The following is a 16,942-nucleotide window of genomic DNA, read 5'->3' as shown; positions in this document are numbered from 1 at the left end:
ACTTGGTCATATGCCTACATATCCAATTTAGGAGTTGCATCTCCTTTGAGGAAAAGGTTCTGTGGTTTCAATAACTTTCAAAACTATTGTTGTGGGCCTTTAACCTCCTCAGGAAGAGGAAGAAGAAAGGAATGTCCAAGGGTAATGACTGACCAAAGGTATCACACAATGTGGGACAGACCTGGAAGATCCCCGCCCTACATGCCAGAAAGGGATCTATGTGTCTTCTAACACCCAGCCTAGGATGGCTTCCCAGCATCTCCAGACATGAGATGAGTTGCTTTCTGCTCAGAAACTGCCCTAGAGAGAAAGTCTCTGTGCTGAAACCACCCAGAGGCACAAATGAATGGACTCCGAGGCAGGTTAGCACCTTAAACAGGCTGACTCCTTCCCCTCTTCCTGGTCTGAGAAAGAACCCCCAGTCTTCCCCATTTGAAGGGAACCCCTTTCTTTATCTCACCCATTTTTCCCCATTGTCCCAGAAACTGAACACAATTAAGCAACAAATGTATCACTTATAGTAACTTTGAAATCTTTTTCATGTTTTTAGAAGTCTATCCATTCATGGTAAGCCACAGGTAAATTCTAGGGCATTTGAATACACACATATACATACAATAATACATTGGGAGCATATATATAAGCTCCAGATTATTAGTTACAACCTATTTTAATACACCCATGATGCTTTTGTTGAAATACTCACAGAACTGAACTTGGGACTCAATGGGTTAATCTCTAAGACAGGAAATGCTTGGACTCACCAAGACCCACTTCCCCATCCCTCCTTTCCTCCAAGCCCACTGGAAGTCAAATCCCAGCACGGCCAGGGAGAGAGCTGCAACATGGTCCCAGTAGGACACAGAACCAATGGATTGCAAGGTCTGCTCATGTGTTTGGGGATTGTGTGTTGGTATAATTCTGTTTCCCAGCCCAACACCATACTGCTGCCAGCACCAGTCTTGACTCAGCTACAGAACTTACAGGACTTCTTTGGTGTACTGTCTCTCACCCAACACTGCTTTTTACCAACAAACATATTTTACCATAAGAGAAGTGCAGAAGTAGGTTCAGGTGCCATATCACCCAGAAGCAAATAAAATTGTGAAAGAGTCCATGGAAGATAACAAGGACAGATGACAGACCACCACCTGTGAGATTGGGATGCTGCACTGGCTTTAAGCCAGCAGTAAAGGTATGCTTGTGTTTCCCCACAGGAAGAATACCTGGTTCCAGAAACAAAGAGGTGCTGGTAAGAGTTGCCCCTTTGACTATCACATGTAGTGGCTCACACTCAAGCAATTCTGCATCTATCTCCACAATCTTGGTCTTTGTTGGCCTAGAGGTCTTAATCCTTGAGAAATTAATCAACTGTAAAATAAGTGGATTCCTATGGTACCTGGGTGATTGGGACTGACTTCCAGGAGAAAGGGCATTCAAAATAAGTGAACATCAGTGAAAGACAATTCCAGCACAGAAATGGATACTGTTGAGAATCTTCAAGAATAGGGTTGAAGTCGCTATAGGTGAAGAATCCTACCAGGGAGGATATCTGAGGTAAGAGTCTTCCGAACAGCTTCTCAGAAATCACATAAGACCCCTTCTCATAATGGCTTTCCAGCCTTCTTGGCCATGGACCCTAAAAATTCTCCTTAGAGAACTCCCAAGAAAGGAAAAAATCTTGGGATTACCAGGCTCCCTGCTGACACAATCCAGCTGAGACCAACCTATTGCTGGCTTTCACCCTGTCATTGTGGTTTTGAACCACTGAGCTCTTGGGCAGCTGAGGCACACCATCTTCAGCATTGCTCCCACCCCACTCTGCCCATCCCTCTAACCACAGCCCCTCCATCTTCTCTATTTACTAACGTTTTTGTATCCTCTGCCATAGCCAAAGAGGCTCATCTCCATTTATCCAACTCTTACACAGGAAAGGGTTTCAACAAATGATCATCCTGAAAGTCAATGAAAGCCAAGGAAATAAATACTTTCCTGGATCTATCACAATGATATGCAGATTACTGAGTCCCAGGATCCACTACTGGCCAATGTAACACTTCCAGCAACCCTAACTTCTGACCACAGGTTCCAGTTTTCTGTTTCTGTGGTCAGCACTGAATCAAGAGTGATGGGTGCTTAGGCTTGGCCAAATTATTACTCAACCATCAGATTTTGATCAGGCAGTGATGGAAGGCTGAGATCATCTCAGAGGAAAAAGCCCACACACACACCAGAAGAGAACACTGGGAGTTTAAAGACCAGGAGGACGCACCAACCTCTTTGACCAGAGAGGCCTTCCTGGGAAGATGAAGCCACTCCTGCTCCTGTTGGTCTTTCTTCTGTGCCCAAGGTCAGAGGCAGGTAAGTGACTATCCCCAACAACTGAAGCCCAACCCCAAGCTCAGCCCTGCTCAGACGCTGCACCCCACCATCCTGACTCAGGTGCACCTCCAGCAACTTTCTAAACAGTAAGGTAAACCTCACCCAAAGACTGGCAGGTCTCATGGGGATGGAAGCACAAGGGAGGAGCAGGTTAGAAGGCTGGTCTCCATAAGAGCCAATTGGCAATTATCCCTTCCCTAGCTCTACCCTTTCCATCTGGAAAGCAGGTCCTATCACAAAGACATTTGAAAGTATATTTACAAACAGGAAAGAATGAATAAGGGCAGCTTAGAGAAAAGGGCTGGCCTCTGTGATCAAGGTAAAGCCCGGTAATGTTCTAACAATGTCCATCTGCTTCTACAAAGTTTGTCATTCTCAAGGTGCACAGGAAAAAAACTGGAACCCATTTGGTCTCAGAATCCTTGGCATCTTTGTCTCCTTAACAGTTACATGTGAGGTGGTGCGGAGCTGGAGGTGACAGAATTCCCAGAGCGGATGCGGGCCGCATGAGCAGCTGCGCGCTCTTCCTGTGCTGGGCGGTGATGGCGGCGCGAGCCTGCCGGTCTCTGGTGGCCCTCAGCGCGAGTCAGCGCCCGCTAAATACCAGTCCGCCGAGCCGGGCCTTCGCCAAGGAGCTCTTCCTGGGCAAAATCGAGAAGTCTTCCCATTTCCAGAGGTTAGCCAAGATGAACTTAATGAAATCAATCAGTTTGTGGGACCTGTGGAAAAATTCTTCAATGAAGAAGTGGATTCTCAGAAAATTGGGAGGGGAAAATCCCGGACGACACCCTGGAAAAGTTGAAAAGCCTGGGCCTCTTTGGAGTGCAGGTCCCTGAAGAATATGGTGGTCTGGGCCTCTCCAACACCATGTACGCTCGTCTAGGGGAGATCATCAACCTAGATGGCTCCATCACTGTGACCTTAGCAGCACATCAAGCCATCGGCCTCAAGATGAATGGATAAAGAAATTATGGTCTATATACCCAGTGGAATATTACGCAGCCTTAAAAAAGGATGAAATGAAGGCATTTGCTGGTAAATGGATGGAGCTGGAGACCATCATGGGAATCATCTTGGTTGGCACCAAAGAACAGAAGGCCAAGTACCTGCCCAGACTGGCATCAGGGGAGCACATTGCCGCCTTCTGCCTCACTGAGCCAGCCAGCGGGAGTGACGCTGCCTCCATCCAGACCAGGGCCATGCTAAGTGAAGACAAGAAACACTACATCCTCAATGACTCTAAGGTCTGGATCACCAACGGGGGACTGGCCAACATTTTCACTGTGTTTGCAAGACTGAGGTGGTCAGTTCCGATGGCTCAGTAAAAAACAAGATGACAGCTTTCATAGTGGAAAGGGACTTTGGTGGAGTCACTAACGGGAAACCGGAGGATAAATTAGGCATTCGGGGCTCCAACAGTAAGTCATGTGGGTGTCTATGTGTGTGTATGAATGTGACAATGTGTGTCTGGCCCTCTGGTCTGTCCAAATATCCAGGTAAATAAGATTTAAATCCTTACGGAGCCAGGCAAGGAGGCACACACCTGAATCAAGAGGCTGAGGCAGGAGGATCACAACTTTGAGGCTAGCCTCCACATTTAATTATCAGCAACTTAGCAAGACTCTGTCTCAAAATAAAAAGGACTTTGGGTGCAGCTTGGTCATGAAGTACTCCCTGGGTTCACTTCCCAGTCACAAATAAATAGTTTGGGCATGAAGTAAAAAAAAAAAAAAAAAAAAAAAACAGTTACATGTGCCTTGGTTCAGCCTCAGTTTCTTGTCTTGGGTGCAATGGCTTTGCCAGACCCCATCATCCCTGATGCTTACAATCTCACTAGCGTTCCCCTCTAGCCCTCAGCCACAGGCTAATCAGGAGCCATTCCTTCACACATCCAAGACATTTGCTAGGCACCTACTTGGTGTCTGCCTCCAGCAGACAAACATCAAACACGACTCAGCATCCTGACTTTATGTGCAAAACCAGTAGGAGCTCAGTGAGAACTAAGAGGGAAACAGGAGGGGAAAGAAGACTGGGACACTTCAGACAAAGGACTGACCAGGATCTTTAGGGACTTTGCTGCTTGTTCCAAACTCAAATCCTGTCAGTCAACTCAAATCCTGTCAGTCAACTCAAATCCTGTCAGTCAAATCTTGAAGCAGGAATTACAGAGCAAGGACTGCCCTGCTCTTCATCAGAGGGAGTATCTGAGTCTTGTGGGTCACTCTTCAATCCAGGAATGCTGCCTGGAAAACACTCAGGGCCCATGTTTGCTGCTGCTGGCTACTTAGACCCTGCCCCTAGGGACATGTATAAGGGCTTGAGCAACCAGGACTACATGGCAAGTGAGGAGAGCAGGGGCAGGGCCAGAACAAAGGAGCATGGAGAGGGTCTTTGGTGAGGTCAACTTCCTGCTTGATGAAAGTGCTTGAGGACACAAGCCAGGCACCCAATCAGACAGAGACTTCTCTGTTTGTGCTCCTAAGTGGGGGACCCAATAGAAAAAGTAAAACAGAAGTATGCACAGACAGACACCAATCAATAATAGTGAGCAGAGGGTGAACAGGGATAAGATAAAGAACGGAGGAAATTCCAGAGACCATAAAAAAGAACAAACCAAAACTTCCCCCACTCGATATCAGTTCTGGGGACCCTTCTATTCAGAACCATTTTTCTGTCCCTTTGGCAATAAACCTGCTGCTTGCTTGCTTTCTCTACAACCTATTCATCAATTCTTTGCTGAGCAAGGACAATGAACCCCGCACCCCTAGATGGTAACACCACCACACTCAATCCTTCCCTCCCTGGAGTTGATCCCAGTCTCCTCTCTTCAGCCTTTGGCTCCATGAGCACCAAGGGCAGGACAGAACCTTTCTTTCAGGGAAAATCATCGGGGGCCGGGAAGCTGTGCCTCATTCCCATCCCTACATGGCATTTCTTCGGATCAAAACTCCAACTAAAACAAAACGATGTGGGGGTTTCCTTGTACGTGAGGACTTTGTCCTGACAGCAGCCCACTGCTGGAAAAGGTGAGTTCACACATCTAAAGAAAGCCCCACAGGGAATCCTCTCCTTTGGGGCTGAAGACAAGAGCTCTGTGGAGGGCAGGTAAGCTATGGGAAGAGAGGAGCAGGTCAGTGCAGGTGGCTTGTTATACAAAGGGAGAACGTGGATCAAGGCTGGATGGGAAGGAGGCAGATTTTCCCCAAGAGCCCAGAGTGCACATGTGAGAAATTCAGAGTCTCACCTGGAGACACCTGAGCTCCGTGCATGACTGAGCACACTCCATCTGCTCCAGGAACTGCATCAGCCCTGGCTGCCAGAGACACTCAGCCCAGAGTCCTGTTCCCCTACACGTCCTCCCAACTCCACCCTGCCCGGCCCTGAGTAAACATTTTCCTTCAGGGATCCTGAGCTGTATCCCCTGTGACTCAACCTCCCTGTCTGCTCTAGGAGCAGATCCATCACTGTCATCCTGGGGGCCCACGACATCAAAGACAATGAGAAGACCCAGCAGATCATCCCTGTAAAAAAAGCCTTCCCCCACCCAGATTACTACAGCAACTATTTCAATGACATCATGTTACTGCAGGTGAGGAATGCCATTCCAATGGGTCTCGAACACTTCAATCCTGGAGGATTAAATCTGCTGTCCTTCTGTCCACCCCTCCTTCCTAAAATGTAGCCTTCACTTTTCCCAGTGCCATGAAGAAGGCAATCCCATGACTGGAGTTTTGTGGGCTGTTGGTTCATCTGAATTCCTTTTATCTGCCTTTAGTTGAAAAAGAAGGCCAAGCTGACTGCTGAAGTGAGCCTCCTCAAGTTACCCTCAGGAAATTCCCAGGTTACACCAGGGATGGTGTGCACTGTGGCTGGTTGGGGACGCATTGGCCAAAACATATCCACAACAAAACTGCATGAGGTACAGCTTGAAATCCAAAAGGACAAGGAATGTCTCTCTCGTTACACAAAACCATACAACTCCACCATCCAGATTTGTGTGGGGAACCCAAAAGAGAAGAAGAATTCTTTTCAGGTGAGTTCACCTGCTTTGGCTATTCCCTGCCTTGGGCACAGCAAAGTTTGAGGAGAAACAGGGCAAAGGGAAATACTCATGCCCCTGTTTCTCCTCAAATTGCCTTTCATCAATTCAGTCTCTAGTTCTGAGGGTCAGTGGAGACTAAATGCCAATTGTCACTTCATAGACAGAGACTTACTGGAGAAAGAGAGACATCAGTCAACTGGAGGGAATAGTCAGGGTCAGGCTGGAGCCCCCCGGAATGAATGAGGGAACAAGGACTGCCCTGTTTGTGAATTCACAAACACAACCCTCTAACAGTTCCAACCATATGGGGAGGGGATGGTGTGAGAATTGGAGCAAGCCAGCTCAGGGTTGATCTCTCTACCCACAGGGAAACTCTGGGGGTCCTCTAGTGTGTAAAAACGTGGTCCAGGGCATTGTGTCCTTTGGGAAAGAGAAAGGGACACCTCCAAGTATCTACACCAGGATCTCAAGCTTTCAGCGCTGGATTGAAAAAACAATGAAATCCTTCAAACTCCAGGGACAAGACTGAGAAGCCTCCTGAATTGATCTTCATCTTCTCTTGAACAAAAGCCCAAAGTACACTGGGTAGAGGAGTAGAGGGAACACTGCCAGGTGTTTAATAAACTTTCATCTCTAGAACAGAGTTGCTAGATTCCTCCTTTCTTCACCAGCATAACATTTTGTAAGGTTCTGATTGCATGTCCAACAGGATCTGTTTACATTTATGATTCCTTACATGCTTCCCCTCAGGCACACTCCACCTTCCACCTCTAGAATATGAAACCATGCTTTGTTGATAGTAGCTCCAAATGACCTGTCCCAATGCTAGCTCCCTGCAACAGGTTGAGTTTAAGCTACCCAGGAATAAGGACCCTTTCTAGACAAAACTCATTCCTACAATGCCATCTTACCACATTCTGTACCTACACCCATGACTCCACCTTGATTCTGTGCTACTGTGAAAACATAAAAGACCCCAGATTTGTAAAGGGAATTATATTTCCCACCTAGTGGAAATGGATATGTGGCTTTTGGAAAGGTGTGGTTCATGCAGGGCTCCCTCTCCAAATCAGCACAACTGGCAGCTTGGAAGCATGAAGACTTTCAGGAAGAATTTTCAGTGCCCTAAAATGCTTCTTAAGTGGCTGTCACGGCCCTGTCTTAGGGCCAGAGCCAGTACAGTGTCTGGTCTTCCGTCAGCCCATCCTCCCACAATCCCAAATGATCTTCCATCTTAGTCTGAGCCAGCTTCTCTCCACCTCCCATGTCCAGGTTCCCTGGAAACCTGTGAAGATGGGAGCCAACTTTCTATCCTGTGTTCATCAAGATTCTCATCCTTGATGGATCTTGAGCCCTAGCTTATCTTATGCCCCATTCATGAAGGACCAGGAAGAGGGAATGACCTCAAAACCCGAGTCCAGAGCTTTCACTTGGGTCAAGCCCACATCAGTCCTCCTCATGCAGAGTTTTGCTCCTGAGCTCAGAGCCCAACAAAGACAGGTCACACTCAACAGCCTGAACTCTTGCAGGCTCTTCCATTTGGGCACCACTGACAGCCTGGCCTCTGGGACAGAATTCACTGATTGGTACCCTGGACCAAAATGCCCATCTATGTGAGACTGCCTGCCTCTGTAGCAGGAAGGAAGCAACATTCTGCCATCAACCAATACAGCAATGCTCATTGGGCAAATACTGTGTGCCAGGCAGTAGGGTCCCTGCAAAACAGCAGTCATCATGTAATCCATGTGGTTTATCTGATTTGCATGTCACTTTGCTTGAGTGGCTTTTCTCATCTGGATCTGGGTTTTAAATCCACAAGAATCAGAGTCATCTTCTTGTCAAGATAATAAAACTCATTTGAATTGTCTTGGTGTTACATGGTACACTTTTGAGAGCATTATCACAGCAGACCTAAGAACTGCTGATTATGGGGATTAGAGGAAATATATACTTTCTAGTCCTGTCAGTGTACTGGTCTACCTGTCAGTGTTTAAGAGCCTCCCATGAGGCTCAAGGAAGATGGTGAGGAGGACTAGAGTGTGATCAGGCCTGTCCTGATTTAACTTTATAGCATGAAAAAGGCCCTTGTACAGAAACTCAGACTTTAAACATATTCCACATTTTCCTGAAGTCTGGGGTCTGACTTTAAGCCTGGGCCAGTGTGAAAAGTTACCCTCGTTTTTACTAAGGCCTGGCCACACCCACAATTGAACCAAGATAGGCAGGCTTACATGTGCTTAAAAAAATGTAACCTTCCTCTAATCTGTTTTTAATATATTTTATTGCAGTTTTATGCATACTATGTGGGTTCATCTGAAAAACTCACACATACCTGAAAATCAATTTCAGTTCATAATGCCAACATTTTCACTCCCAGCTTTTCCCTACCATCTAACTTCTCCACTCCCATTCTCCTTCATTTGTTCTACTTGACTTCCTTAGTATATCTACTAATTAATTATAATCAGCATAATTAACCAGTTTATTAATTGGGATAATTAATTATATTTGCTTGATTATTTGTAATATTTATTCTTCCCTCCACTTCCCTTAATGTTACTCTAGTTTTTGGCATAAGACAGAAAACATTCAACATATGGATTTCAGAGTTTGGCTTATAAGCATGATATTCTCCATTTCCATCCATTTACAGGCCATAATGTCATTCTTTTTATGGATGAGTCAAATTTCACTGAATAAATATGTACCACATTTTCTTAATCCATTCATCTACTGACAGGCATCTGGGTTGATCCCATAATTTGGCTATTGTGCATTGTGCTGCATAACCATTGAGGTGGTCATATTGCTATAGTATGTCCATCTTTCCTTTGGGAAAATAGCAAGAAGTGAGATAGCTGGATCATATGGTGGTTCTATCCCTAGTTCCTTGAGGTCACCATACTGCTTTCCAGAATGCTTGTACTGGTCTGCCATGCCACCAACAATATACAAGTGTTCCTTTACTGCCCACAATATTGCCAACATTTATTATTGTTCATATTCTTGATCGTTGACAATCAGACTAGAGTTAGATGAAATCATAGGACAGTTTTGATTTGATTTCCCTGAGTCTACAAATGGTAAACCCTTTTTTAACATTTATTTTTTAGGTGTATATGGACACAACACAATGCTTTTATTTGTATGTGGTGCTGAGGATCGAACCAGGTTCCGCCTATTCTGGCTATTCTGGGTCTCTGATTCTTCCAGTTAAGTTTAAGAATTGTTTTTCTAATTCTGTGAAGAATGTCATTAATATTTTGATGAGGATTGAAATGCATCTGTATACTGCTTTTGGTATTTTGAGCATTTTGATAATATCAACTCTGTCTATTGAAGATGGCATGTTTTTTCATCTTTTAAGGTCACCTTCAATTCCTTTCTTTGGTGTTCTATAATTTGTGTGCCAAGCTCTTTCCCTACTTAGATAAATTTTTTGAAGTTATTATGAATGAGATTATTTTCATAATTTCTTCCTCAACGGAATCACTGTTGGAGTATAGGAAAGCTAATGATTTATGGGTGTTGAACTTGTATCCTGCTACATTGCTAAATTCATTTCTATGCTCTAAAAATCTTCTTGTCGGTATTTTGAGTCTTCTAGATATAGATCATATTGTAGGCAAACAGAGATACTTCAACTTCTTTCTTTCCTAATTCTATCCTTTAATTTCTTTTTCATGTCTGATCATCATGGCTAATGTTTCAAGTGTTATATTGAATAGGAGTGGTAGAGTAGATAAATTTGCCTTGTTCCTAATTTCAGAGAAAATACTTTTAGTTTTTCTCCATTCAACATGAGGATGATGTTGGTTTTGGGCTTCTTTCCAAATCCAAAATGCACTAAAACTGTAGCATAGTTTTCATTTGATTTCCCTGATTATTACAGATGTTGCAGTTTTCATATATTTTTATATGGACTTTATGATTTGAGGTAAGTTCCTTCTACTCCTAGTTTCTCCATCACTTTTAACATGAATGGGTGTTGGATTTTATCAAAGGCCTTTTTGGCATCTATTCAGATGATCATGTCACTCTTGTCTTAATTCTGTTTAAGTGGTGAATTACATTTATTGATTTTCATATGTTGAACCAACCTTGCACCCTGCAATGAAACCCACTTCATCATAGTGTATTACCTTTTTATGTACTTTTGAATGTGGATTAAACTCAAGGGCACTGGACCACTGAGCCACATCCTCAGCCCTATTTTGTATTTTGTTTAGTGATAGGGTCTCTTTGAGTTGTTTAGGGCCTTGCTAAGTGGCTGAGGCTGGCTTTGAACTTGCAATCCTCCTGCCTCAGCCTCCTGAGCCACTGGGATTACAGGCGTGCACCACGGCTCCTGGCTGTATTTGACAGTTTTGTAATGTTAAATACCCTCCTTACAGCTCTCCTGATCTCAAGATCACCTCTGCTCATGTCACACACATGGGATGGAACCGACTTCTTGACTGTCCACATCACTGTTCCCCTCCATGTGTCTTCTAATTGACTTGGTTTTTAATGGGGGTAGCAATGATGCTGCCGAGATCTGGGGTGCTTTGGCTGTGAGCTCTGACCAGTGATTCTTCACTACTTTTTGGGCCATGAAGATAACACAGGTGACAGACACGGCACAAGTCAAGGCTGGTCTTTGCTAGCCTGTACCCTTTGGGTGGGTGGGCATTAGAAGTGATTAATAAAAGTAATAAAATAATTATCTTTTTACACGCTGAAGTAATAACTAATATCTTTGGTATATGACTTACAATGCTTGACAGGAAAACCGGGTAAGATTTCACCTTGTTAAATTTACTTGAAAACAGAGGAAGTTACAGATCACATACTTTATAATAGATATTAAATAACTATACTGAGAATTAGAAAGATTTACAGACATTTAATCAAGTGGATGATTTTAATTCATTAAGACCCTTCTAGGTCCCTGAACTATATCCCACTAACTTGAAGACATGCTACAGTAAACACATGTATTTGGTTTCTTCAGTCTTGGCTATATCTTATACAAAGGTGAAACAGAGAACAATAAATTAGCATCATGATTGTCTACAGTTGAAACTACCATATACAATATAAACTATTCAAAAGCCAGAACATTTATGAAAAAAAATTAAAAGACTAGGAGATACTTTTTTTTACAGTTTCTACAAGTGATTGTGCTGCCGATAATCTCAAAAAAGTTAAAGTCTAAATGAGATTCCCGTTTTTTATTTTAGTGTCTCACAACATAGAATAATTAAGTACTGTTAAAAATAGTTAGGAATCAGAAAAATAACATTAAAGAAACTACTATTTCTGTTATCCTGCAATATCATGATCCCCCCAACCTAAAGGACCTAAGGAATGTAAACACTATATTTTATCTGACTTTAAAGTATTAATATTGTATTTTAAAGTTGATCCACATCTGCACATTACTTTCAGAATTGTGCAATAAGGCAAGACTTTGAGGCATCGCATGTTAATATTACTGACGGCATTGTTTGGAGAGTTTGTTTGCAATTCTTTGTCCTCCAATATTTGTTCTACAGCAGACTTTGGTCTATGACTTAGAAAGGTCAGTATCACTCTCTTCCTTTCCCCTTTGGGGAAGGTTTAAATGACTGTAGTATTTTTCCAGGCTGGATTCAAAAATTACCATTCCCATCTCAAGATAGGGAATGCTCAGTGGCAACTAGAATGAACCTTGTGTCAATCAATCTATCCGCTTATCCTTCCTTTTCATTTTCCATAGCTTGACATACTTCAGTTTTTATTTTCAACTACTTCAGACTGTGACTATTTGACATTCCAGCAAAAGATTAATGCTGTATTTTTTTAACGAACTACAAACCTTTATGATTAAAAGGATGGATATGGCCTAACAAGCCTTTCAGCCAGAAATTCTTATGAAGTCCAACAATGCCAAAGCCACATTTCAGCAAATGTGAAATTTCAGCAAATGTCAGTAGCAGAAATAAGATCTAACTTGCTTTAGCTATGGAGCGTTTGCTTTAAAAAATTGTAGTCATTTCCCTTAATATTCATGAATGCTTATATAAGATAGAAGAGGGATACTGCCTGCTCTTTTTAAAAACATGAACACGTGACAAAACAAACTTGAGAACATATTTTAAATGGCAAGCTGACATATTTATAGACTGTTCTTATTAGCTGTTTGCAGGTCTAAGACATAGACATTTGGAATTCATGATTTAGTAGAGCTACTACTGGGCATGGCTGAGCATAGATCCCTTTGTACAGACTTGGTGATCACAGGGCAGAAGGTGCGAGGCCTTCCAAGGAAGAGAGAGGGGCTGGTTTAGGTTCAGCTGATGCATTCTTGAGAATTGTTTCAGTTCAGCTTCAACAGGGAGGAATTCTGTAAGCTCAATTCCCCACTGTATAAACCTAATTAATAACACACATTAGTTCCTAAATTTCTTCATAGTGGAGATCAGTTTAAATATACAAGAACTGGTCTGCCCATTTTTATTCTGACATAGTTTTGGAATCCATCTTGAGTTCAATCCACTCCCTTACAATGTCTTTCACGTGAATCCTTTGGGGACATGAAGCCTTTGATTCACAGTTTGCAATAAAAATACCCTGATACATCATTTATTTGCTATTAAGTATTTGATTAGTATGCCTTTTTAAATTCAGTATCTTTAACCAAGTTTTTTAATTAGTCTTGCTTGGAGGAGTTCAGAGTATTTTTCCCTCTTCCTATTCTTTCCCCCACCCCTCAAATTTCTTTGTGTTCAGGAAGCAGAACTCCTAGGTGTGATAACTTAGGCTCTTTCTGCATGCAATATTTCTATGAGAAGGTTATTGTAGGGCACATCCCATTCAGGTGCTTATGGTAGAGGTATTCCTCAGCCTGCATGCTGATCGCCCAGATTTCAGGTGGTCGCAGAAGTAGCTGCCCAAACTTCTCTGTTTGATGGGGGTAGTTGCATAGGATGTAGTACAGCAGGGCAGAGTTGACTTGTTCCTGAACACCTTCTACCAGCTGGAAGATCTCAAGGTTTTTGACATCCAAACTAAAGAGCACCAAGAATTTCAGACACACAAACTCTCACTGATCAAACTGTAGGGAGCGAAGTTTTGCCACTAGGTCCTGTGCATGACTCATGAGGTTGTTGAGGGTGGCCCCAGCTTGTGATGCGATTATAGAATAGTCCACTTGTTGCCCAGTAACCAGGAAAATGGATCCTTCCTTTCCATGTACCATTTGTCGGTAAATGTGGTCGAGGATTAAGAGCTTACTCTAGCAATTCTGAAGCAGCTTCATTTGGTCATCAATCTTAAATTCTCTGACAAAGATACTACTCCTGGCCCACTCAACAATGGAGAAGAGGGTTTGATCTGCCATTTTGCACACCAGCCCAAATGTGCTCAGCTTTTCTTGCTTGCTTTCAGTTAGCCTGCTCTTGCTGCAAATAGGTCATGATTTGAGCTTGAACTTGAGGCTCATCAGACTCACACTTCAAAGTTTCCAGTATCAGATGTGGAGTGCTTGCTGGGGAGCTTGTCTGGTAACTATCCATATAGGAATAGCCCATTATTGACTCAGGTAAGCTGGTGTACAGGTCTGGGTATTCAGACTTGATGGCCCGGCTAGAAAGGTGGCCATATGCTTGGTAACCTTGCAGGCTGCCATGAGGTGGCATTGCCATGCTAATGGGAGATGTTACAAAGGGACTTCTGTCATAGTCTGTAGGAGGCAAGGCAGCATGGTTCAGAGGTAGGCCTTTGGAGTCAGAATGGATGTTCTGAATGGCAGAAGAGATGGTCAGGTCAGAGGGCATCGCTTGGATCATCTGAGACATGGCTTCCAGATGAAGTTCATTGGCTTGAATGAGAGCTTTTTTCTGTTACTTCAGGGCCCTGTCTCTCTTGTACATTGGTCCAAACTTATTCCTTCCTCCACACAGTCGATCAGCCCTTACCACTTCTAGCTTCATTCCAACATTTAGACATTTTTGAAATCCACAGTAAGGACGTTTTCTCTGTGTTTTGTCAATTTGGCAGTTCTGGTTTTCTATACATATGTACCTTTTATTATTTTGGACTGTTCGCTTAAAAATCCTTGCAACTCTCACAAGTGAGAAGCCTGCAATGGTACCCAGACACTTAATCTCCACACACAGGACAAAGCTCTTGGAGATCTTCATCAGAGGAGTAATTCACCATTTTAAATTGAGACACTTGCATGTTTTCCGGCATCTGCCCCTGTTCCCCATGCAATCGAGCCAGTCCCAGGGCTTCCATCTCCGCTTTGGGCAGCATGACAAGGCGGCGAGGGCCAGAATGGGGAGTAAGTATCAGTCCGGAAGCCCAGCAACCTCCCTCTTCTGCCTGGTTGACTTCTCTCATGTATCAGAGAGCAGCCCCTTCCAGCCCCAAGGGTGACGGTGCTGGGAAGGAGGGAGAAAAATCTTTACCACACATACCTCAGATGAGCACTAATCTCCAGGATATACAAAGAACTCAAAACAAATTTCAAAAAAATCAATAAATGGGCTAAGGGACTGAACACTGAACAATTATAATTGATCAACAAATATATGAAAACATTTTCATCATCTCTAGAAATTAGAGATGCAAATCAAAACTACTCTAAGATTTCACTCCAGTCAGAATAGCCATTATCAAGAATACAAGCAATAACAAGTGTTGGCAAGCATGTGGGGAAAATGGTACACTCATGCATTCTTGGTGGGATTACAAATTGGTGTAACCACTATGGAAAGCAGTATGGAGATATCCCAGAAAACTTGGAATGAATCCACTATGAGACTCAGCTCTCCCACTTCTTGGTTTATACACAAAAGACTGAAAAGCACATTCGACAGCGATGCAGCCACATCAATGTTAATAGCAGCTCAATTTACAATAGCTAAACTATGGAACCAATCTAGGTGCCCTTCAACAGATGAATGGATAAAGAAACTGTAGTACATAAACACAATGGAGTATTACTCAGCCATAAAAAAAGAACAAAATTGTGGCATTTACCAGTAATGGATGGAACTGGAAGTTATCATGGTAAAAGAAATAAGCTAATCTCAAAAAACCAAAGGCCAAATATTTTCTTTGATATGCAGTTGCCAATTTCACAAACAAAGTGGGTGCGGACAGCTATGGTCAAGGAAGAATATAAGTACTTCTGATTAGAAAAGGGGGAATGATGTGAAAGAAGTGGGAAGCGAATAGGAAAGATGGTAGAAGGAATCAGACTTTACTAGACTGCCGCCCCCGACTCGCAAGGGCCACTAAACTAAAGGCTGCTAGAGTGAAATTCCTAGGATACCAAATAAAACACAGACACACACATTACCTTTAATTCAAGCTTCAGGACAGCTCCTCAATTCTCGGCCTCAAGACCCCCAAATGGGAAAGTGAGGAATGTCATGAGAGGCTGGCGAGAGAGAGCTAGCACATTCGGAAGTGAATTTTTATTGGGGGGGGGGAACCATCATTTTTTTCAAAATTCCATCCAAAAAAGGTCTAGATAGGCAGGGTTACAAGGACAGGTAAGGTAATTCGAACCCTGGGGCTGTAAGAGGCCACGCCTATGCATGAAGACACATTCTGCTACTTCCAAGATCAGAGCAGCCACCTGGGGCCACTTTGAATGTGACCAGATCACTACAGTTGTGACCAACAGAGCCTCTACCAATCAGGGAAGGAAAATGCTGGATACTCAGTGCAATGGCCCCCCACACTAGACAGTGCTCATATATGATTATGTGACTAATGTAATTCTACATCATGTATAACAAGAAGAATGAGAAGTTATACTCCATACATGTATGTCAAAATACATTCTATTGTCATGTGTAACTAATTAGAACAAATTTTAAAAACAAGAGTAACAAGTATAAATGCCAGTGTACAGATTCACACTGAAGAAGACACACACACATCCAGTTGGACTGCTCAGAAACATAATCCCAGTCATTACTGCACCCCTGCCATACAGAACAACATGAATCAGGGAGGCTCCTGGGGCCTGGGAAAATGGAAACATGGCTCTAATATTCAGGCCATTATGGTTACTGCTCCCATCCATGTCCCCAGTGCCACCTGGGAGTCTCTTTGGTGGGAAGTTCCTGTCTTGGAGGTCACAGATACAGCGTTTAACTTTTTGTTAAATAAAGGTATGCCTATGTGGGGCTAACCCCACAGCCCTGGATCAGAGTCTGTCCATTAATGGGGCACTGGAAGTTCAGCACAATTTCTAGCTCTAGATTAATGCCCCCTTGTCCCAAACACACACCACAATACACTCTTTTTAGACATGGAGTAAAATATCTCTCTTCAGTTATGTAACTCGAAAAAGTATGCCCTTTTCCATCCCATTGTGTAAAAATCATGCTGCCACACAATCTCATAATGATCTTCTATAAGGAATGAGCAATGGATGTCACACAAACTCGTATTTGGGGCTGAAAAAAATTCCTGCATCTAAGACATGCTAGGAACAGGCTCCTGCACTGGAAAAAAAAAGGAAAACACAGAAGA

General features: G+C 43.2%; 1 protein-coding gene and 1 pseudogene across 1 annotated transcript; one reads left to right on the top strand and one right to left on the bottom strand.

The window, feature by feature from the left end:
- Positions 1-2,300: 2,300 nt before the first annotated feature.
- LOC144255431 (mast cell protease 3-like) lies at positions 2,301-6,953 on the top strand. The gene is made up of 5 exons (XM_077800118.1): positions 2,301-2,361; positions 5,261-5,408; positions 5,839-5,971; positions 6,158-6,415; positions 6,792-6,953. The coding sequence occupies exons 1-5, from the start codon at positions 2,307-2,309 to the stop codon at positions 6,951-6,953; spliced, it is 756 nt and encodes a 251-aa protein (XP_077656244.1). The 5' UTR covers positions 2,301-2,306.
- A 6,250-nt stretch (positions 6,954-13,203) lies between these two features.
- LOC113200898 (nuclear receptor subfamily 5 group A member 2 pseudogene) lies at positions 13,204-14,769 on the bottom strand (annotated as a pseudogene).
- Positions 14,770-16,942: the final 2,173 nt, after the last annotated feature.

Source organism: Urocitellus parryii, chromosome 6, assembly GCF_045843805.1.
Source record: "Urocitellus parryii isolate mUroPar1 chromosome 6, mUroPar1.hap1, whole genome shotgun sequence".
NCBI lineage: Eukaryota > Metazoa > Chordata > Mammalia > Rodentia > Sciuridae > Urocitellus > Urocitellus parryii.
Note: the sequence above shows the minus strand (reverse complement) of the source record. Positions and strands in the feature narration are given on the sequence as shown.

Excerpts from the sequence above, each read along its gene's own strand:
- LOC144255431 (XM_077800118.1), top strand. The coding sequence starts at position 2,307 with ATGAAGCCACTCCTGCTCCTGTTGGTCTTTCTTCTGTGCCCAAGGTCA. Across the intron at positions 2,362-5,260 it reads GTGCCCAAGGTCAGAGGCAG|GGAAAATCATCGGGGGCCGG; the intron begins GTAAGTGACTAT and ends CCTTTCTTTCAG. Across the intron at positions 5,972-6,157 it reads ATGACATCATGTTACTGCAG|TTGAAAAAGAAGGCCAAGCT; the intron begins GTGAGGAATGCC and ends ATCTGCCTTTAG.